Source organism: Styela clava, chromosome 6 (assembly GCF_964204865.1).
Source record: "Styela clava chromosome 6, kaStyClav1.hap1.2, whole genome shotgun sequence".
Taxonomy (NCBI): Eukaryota; Metazoa; Chordata; class Ascidiacea; order Stolidobranchia; family Styelidae; genus Styela; species Styela clava.
In genome coordinates, this window is record NC_135255.1 from 18,511,102 (window position 1) to 18,518,528 (window position 7,427).

The window sequence follows — 7,427 nt, forward strand, 5'->3', positions numbered from 1 at the left end:
ACATATACCCGTTTTTTTTCTTGTACCATATATGCAAATTCTTATTTCTTTCATTAGTTATGGGGGAAAAAACTAAATTAAACTATGTAACGCCAGCCCCGACGTTGAAAGTATTTGACTTCACATTTTTATTTTGTCGTGCATCCACTCATTGCCATCCTACTTCGTTTGAACAGAAAATTTACATAGTAATTGTTTATTTTTCTTGTTCTTCATTTTTCTCCTTAACTTTTACCATTTTTAATGGATCAAATATTCAGTATCCGAAGATGGTTGCAGCCGCTAATTTTTGAGTCGTGAGTCCTGTGGTCCTGAGTTTAATTCAAAATTGTTTGTGTTTTTTTTTTTTGGAACATTTTTTATGAAATATGGTCGCCAGTCCATGTCGGGAATGGGATTAGTTAGCCAGTTACTTGTTTTCAGATGCATGCATGACCTTGATGGGCCACCGACCAGCGGTTACGTGAGTCACCCTACGGAATTCAGCATTCCTGTCACACATAATTACCCACGCAGGGTAATCAGAGGTGCGGTGGCGAGCGTATTCCCAACGCACATCACGATGCGCCACACCACCACATTCGATTTGTGACACTGAATATTATCTAATTCAAGTTACATTTGAAACGTGAATGTGGTTATTTTGTAAATACCACATTTCAACGCACTTGTCCTAACTGTCGTTGACTCGGAGACCGTCATAGTTCTTCGCGACCCTCCACCAATTGATATGGACCGCATGCATGTACGTCTTTTTCGTATTTTGAATTATGGCTCACTATTATCCCCTTATTAATTCAATTCGTACACCGATTCACAGGAAAAATGTGGAACATATGTGAAACACGACATTTATGAGACAGCCTGAATTTTTGACTGACAATTGATTTGAATAAACGCTAATATGGATGAAAAAACAAACGCAGGTTCTATTATCTTTGAAACCCACGTACATTTGAACCCGTAAGTTGCACCCATGAACAATTGGGCTCATACATTTGAACCTGCAGATTTGAGCTTGACATTTGCACCCATGTACATTTGCACGCACGGACATTTGTACCCATGAACATTTTTACCCATGTACATTGGGTACATGTTGGTTGGTGTAGTGGTATGTACGTGCAAATGTCCTGGATGCAGATAAAGTGTAAATGTTTTGGTGCAAATGAACGCGGGTGTAAATGTGCTCTCACCGCAAACATATAGAGAAATTAGTTGATTTTAATTTGAGCCACAGTCGGTTGAATATAATCATATGAGTTGTATATTGTACATTCCTTTCTTGTGCACGAATAAATGAGCTATTATTTATAATTGTCAATCATTAAATGAGAATACCAATATTGTATCCTTAACTTCGTATGTGTAGCATACCAATAGACTGCTTACGTATTTCCTGTCTTGAGTAATTTGAGAAAGTGTGGGCTGCTCAGATAATAATACTGTCACGAAACAAGTAAACTTTACTTAAAATGCGTAGTAAGGAATAGTTGCTTTAACTGTCATTATACATATTCTGATCGTAGCGTCTTACAATTGTTGTGGAATAATTGCATTCATCTGACACGCGCTTCATACTAATTAGAAACTCGGCGAAGTGGGACGTTGTGATCGAGGTGCTTTTCCGGGTGGGGGCAGTTGCTAATCAACGGTCTCACGAAATGGGTGCTGTTTTAGTTTAGTTCAAGTTTGACAATTGGGTACTTCCGTAGTGTGTGTACCAGGTTAGGGTTAGGCCATAATTTTATTCCAATTTTCCTCATTTTAGTTCTATTGCGAGTTCGGGGACTGTCTGTGATAGCCAAGTGAATATACCTCTTGACCATAGGTACAACTTGATGTAGAATAGACGAACAATATTAGTTATCTCCATATTGGTACACACACCTGTCGAGCGCCGTCGCATGTGATACCGCTTACATGGCGATGTTATATGATTGAAGCGTTTCAAGAGTTGTGTGGAAAGTAAGTCTGCGTGGTCTTTGATAACAGTATGCAGCAGTATGTTCCCCAGCTTTTCTCTTTAGGGGGGGTGTTTCAAAATTTAGAGGGTGGTAAATAATTTGCTATTAGAGATAAAACTAGGCGATTTGTATTCTTAAAAAAATGGTATGTATTTAAGAGACGATGTACATGGGGGGCCCCCAAGTTGATTGACGGCGAGCCAAATTCCACAGCAGAATGAAATTGTAGGGCCAGAAAAGGGGAGCGAGGAAAAGTGCGGGAAGACACGGCTGGGTTTTTGAGAAAAATTTTGAGAAATAGGCACCAAAATAGGCTCTAAGCTTGATTTTAGATACACCTAGCATCGCAGTTTGTTATGTTATAAAATCAATAATCATAATATTTAGCTGATAAAATTCCCGGGAAATAGATAACAAGCACGGCTTTCAACCGTAAATATATACTACTACGTTTCAACAAGTAATTTGCAACTGATAGTGACTAATGAAGTTACTTGCTCATCTGGCATTGTATGAATGGCTACTTATGGCTTGTTTTGTTACACATTTCTAATTTTTTTGAACATGTTTGTTTGACTTTTGTATGAATTAAATTTTGAAATACGCTCGTCAACTGATCATAATGTTGTATTCTTTCAGAACTGAAATATTTTGTTGGTAAGAAGACAAATCGCTGAAGTTTGATTCTTTTCAATAAAGAAATAAAAACGCTGTCATTCATCTAAAAAACGCCTGTTTTCAGTGCCTATCTTTCGTTTTGTGACATCTTCAAGCTTTCTTAATATACGGCTGATATCTAAAATACTGCAGTGTGTAATCATAATAATCTTATCTATACATAAGATACCGGAATAATTCAATTGTTACGAAATAAACGTGCTTAAACTGTGGTACCACATGAAGGGTTAAACTATTCCACTCAAGTTCGGCGGGCCATTTTAAATCGTCACGCGGGCCGTAATTGGCCCGCAGACTGCGGTTTAGAACCCCTCAGTTTGAAATCGCACCTCAAAATTAAGGGGGGTGTTTGAAATTTTAGGGGGGGTGTTCACCCCCTATAGGGGGGGTGTAGGGAAATCACTGGTATGCAGTACGAGAGGTACATACATTTAGCACGCTCAAATACCTTGTTTGGTCACTTACATACGGGGTCACACTAGTGATTTTTTCTTTTGTGAGAGCAAATGGGAAAGTCTACGCCAGAACTATAACCAGACAGTGCAGCAAACAAAATGAAGAAATAAATGTTGTGGCAAGTAATCTATTATTTTATGCATCCACGCCAGCAATTCGTTACTTCCGCATCATTGCTTTAATCTAAACACTCTTAGAATACAGGGCTTACGCGTATAAATCAGGAGTCGGCAAACTACAGCCCAGATCCGGCCCGCGGAACAATATATAATTAGTTGCATCACGTCCCCCATCAGCTTCTGTACTTGTAACAGCTGTATTCTTGGAATCTAGCTGTTCTTGTAGCTGACGATTGATTCTTCGATACCTAAATTAAAAAAACAAATAGATATTTCAATTACGTTGAACAATTTCAAATACACCTGTTCTTTTATTCAACCATGATAATACTTTCAGATTTTCCTAACATATTTCGTTGTTTGGAAAGTTGAGTTTGCTAAATATAATCTATTTTTATAACTAAATTAATCAAGTATTTCAGAGTAACGCAATGAATAGTGGAGAATTGGCGATTTACAAGGCTTATTTCAATATTAAAGTTTGTGGACTAGACATTAGTCAACAAAAACGAAACGAGTCATGTTGTGTCTATTGATTGAACTGATATTTTAGATAAATAATTTTCAGGTTTATGACCTAAAGAGATAGAGTATTTCAAAGTTAGTTACAAATCACATTCAATCACTCACCTCACAATCAACACAAACAGAGCAATCAGAACGACCAGAAGTAGAATTCCCAAAACTATAGCAATAACGCGATACACTGATGCTTCTTGAAACGGATCCGCTGTTGATTTTCGCGAACTTGTTGTAGGATTTGATGTAGTAAATGTAGTGTTTTCATTGATTGTGGTTGTAGTGTATGTATTGCTCTTTGTGGTTTCATCATCTGTATAGAAACGATTTTAATGAGCTATGATATAAAAATACAGATCAACAACTCTCCAAAAAATAGCTTTTTTATACATTATTCACATACATAAAGTTTATAGTAAATTTGGAGGGAGCTTACGCTGATGACTTCATGGTCGTATCGCTCCCCCCAGTCTATGAAGAGTTAACTTGTATTATGTGTGTATTACGTATATATTTTTTGTACCATTGCTTGTTACTTATCGATCTTAAGATCGGTAAGTATATTGATAGGTATTTGTATGTATGTCTGTCTGTCTGTCTGTCTGTCTGTGTGTCTGTTAGATGCACGCGATATCTCACGAAAGCGGGATTGAATCTGCTCCAGATTTTGCATGTGCATTCATCTTATCTCGGACCAGAATCCTATTGATTTTGGGCGAATTATGTCGTATAATTAGCGAGTTATCAATCAATATAGTGATCTAGATTTTTGTAAAGCGAGAGAATTTTGAAACCCGCCGAGTGTGTGTGTGCGATGCGCAGTGCGCAAGTTACAAGAGCGGATGAATCGAAACTGCAGTTTCTGTTTTGGGGGATTCCCTAACTATCGATCGATAAGTCTTCGGTTTCCAACCGATATTCTCGTTTTCTAGTTGACAAAACAATAAATCGCCCCCTCTCTCTCGCTGTTTTATGAGGAGCCAAACCTTCGCTTCGTGTAAGGTCCTAATCATCCATGTTTTAAAATGAATTTAGTTAAAAGAAAAGTGGGACGAACGGAACCGTGTTTCCCTCTAATTAGAAATCATTTGAAATCGATTTTCCATTTTAGGTACGAAGAAAGAGACTTTTTTCGACAACTACAATCACCAACAAGAATAGTTTAGCAAAACGATCCTGCAGAATCTACACTTTGTGCCCAATAAGTCTTCTTCCACCTACTTTTTTAAGTACTCAATCTTTGAAATTGATTTTCCATTCGATGCTGGGAAAAAGAGACTTGATTCAACAACAACAATCACGCAAACAACAAGAAGAATTCAACAAAACGTTCCAGCAACATGTACACTTCGTGCACAATAATATTAATGAATTTTAGATGAAAATGTAACAGTATTTTTGAAAACACGTGAGTATTATGACTTACCATGGATCGCGTCTTCCATACACGGTAAGTATTCGTAATCTATCTGAAATTTCCGAGGATACATCAATGCATAGAAATTAGGCGATGGTTTGAACTTTACAGTAAATGAATCAATTTCTTCATAGTTGTGGAATCTTTGTGTACATTTCTGCGGCATTTTTATGTTTTCTAATTTTCGACATTTTTGATTGCTCCCGTGGAATATAAGACACGTGCCATTGGAAATCGTTGCAATGTTTGTTCCTTGAAATAAGATAGTTTTTAATAAAACACAGTTAATAACTACGGGGATAAATCGGCTCAAATATTAGTACGGTAGGTGTTAAACGTGTACTATGTAAGATCGTACTACCAAGAATGAATCATACGTTAGTTGGAAATCGAGTATAAATTTGATTTCTGCAACAAATTTTTTAGATATCACTGACGTTGGTTTTAGAAAATTCGCTTTTCTCAGCAACCAATGGACCAATTTCGGTATTTGACGACGGTCAAGTCTACTAAGAGGTAACTCTTTTTTTCAAATTTCTTTTCACGAAAACACTTTGCTGTTTTATTATAAATAATAGGGAGCACTTTTTATTAGTCACGCCGGTATCGATGCGTGACCTACGCGTCCATTTATTCGATAATTCCCCTCTTTTTATATAAGAAAATAGGAAATGAGAGTAGTTGTTGTACAACTAGTTACCGTTAACGAATAAACTTCCAGCAAGATACGTGGTCTTAGATATGAACATCATATTCATTGTACGAACAAACAAAACCAATGAAGAATTCTGGGAAAATTTGTGATGAGGAAGATTCCACGTTCTGCAGTTGCTTGACCGAAACCTTTCTGGATAGTTTGGTGATTGAATGGACCCGTTTGTTGCTGTCATGCTTTCCATTATCGACGTGGACACGCTGATATAACGTTTTGGATCAACAACGCTGTGTGAATATAAAATGAAAAATGGTCAATTTTGTATTTCAATCCTTGACGATCTGAATATTACTAATTTATAATTATAATGGATAAAACAACTTGCTAATATTCAAATTGATATATATAATGCAATGTTATTTATTGAATCTGTAACAAAACTGGCACTCCAGAAGTATGTGAAAGTAACTAATTTTGTTCGCCTACTTTACGTCGAGTTCTGTAAAGGGAATGAAGCCCATGGGCAGGGGCTATGTATTTATTTACCTGGCAAACACAGACAGTCCCCGAACTCGTAGTAGAACTAAAATACAAAAAATCGGAATAAAATTATGGTCTAACCCTAATCTGGTACACATACTACGGAAGTATATGAAAAAATTTATTAACAAACTAAACTGCAGGGGTCGGCAATCTTTTGTCGCTCGCGGGCCAAAATCAAAAGTTGCAAGTCATTGGCGGGCCGCACATATTTTCAGAATGTTAAAAATCGAATGGATGACCAATGAATCACATTTTATCACACAGATCAGAAGTTAAATTTTAAGCAGCGCGCGAAGACTGAACATTTGAATATTTTTTGCGCCAATAAATCATTTGCACTTAGCATCAACTTTTCTGCGTTTTGTTGTCATTTGGCTAAATTATAATTGAATTATAGGCTCACTAAACGAGTAATTGTGAAATATATACTTGTTACGTTTTAATATAATTTAGTCTATATGTAAATTCTTTTGCGTAAAGAATATAATCGACAAAACAGCTATAATTCGTTACTATAATTCAGTGGAGCGTCGCGGGCCGGATCCGGCACGCGGGCTGTAGGTTGCCGACCCCTGAACTAAAGGGACGTTCCATCTGTCAACAATATATCGCAGACTGACATTTGTTCTGTAAAATATAGGGTGATACAAAAAACTCGAACTATTCTTTGGCAGTTTGTTACATAGTTTAAGTACTTACCTATCAATAAAGGAATCCCAAACATCTCGTCTCCTAATATCTTCAATTTCAGTATAAATATCATTAAAATCCAATGCCTGCAAAATTGAATCCAGCTCTCTTTTTAAAACAAACCGCGAAGTAACGGAGCCAATCAAATTAGCGTCATGCACATAAGTAGATTCTGAATTATCTCAATTCAAATTATATTTCACTGTAAAAAATATACGTATTTTTCATCTGTAAATGCCCTGCGATTTTGCATGCTTATAAAAAAGATTGATTGCTTTTTACCTTTACAGTTAGTTGATTTTCGCAAATATTTAGGTTAGATAAACTACTTTCTTGAGTAGGTATCTTAGTAAGGTGAGTATCCCACAATGTGACGTATGCAT

The 7,427-nt window shown here is 36.6% G+C and overlaps 1 protein-coding gene across 1 annotated transcript; it reads right to left on the bottom strand.

The window, feature by feature from the left end:
- Nucleotides 1–3,245: 3,245 nt before the first annotated feature.
- Nucleotides 3,246–7,214, bottom strand: LOC144424286 (uncharacterized). The gene is made up of 5 exons (XM_078113434.1): nt 7,054–7,214; nt 5,857–6,098; nt 5,166–5,408; nt 3,851–4,052; nt 3,246–3,468 (listed from the first exon to the last, which is right to left on the bottom strand). Exons 2-5 carry the CDS (start codon nt 6,053–6,055, stop codon nt 3,309–3,311), a joined length of 804 nt encoding a protein of 267 aa, XP_077969560.1. The 5' UTR covers nt 6,056–6,098; nt 7,054–7,214; the 3' UTR covers nt 3,246–3,308.
- Between the last annotated feature and the right edge of the window lie 213 nt (nt 7,215–7,427).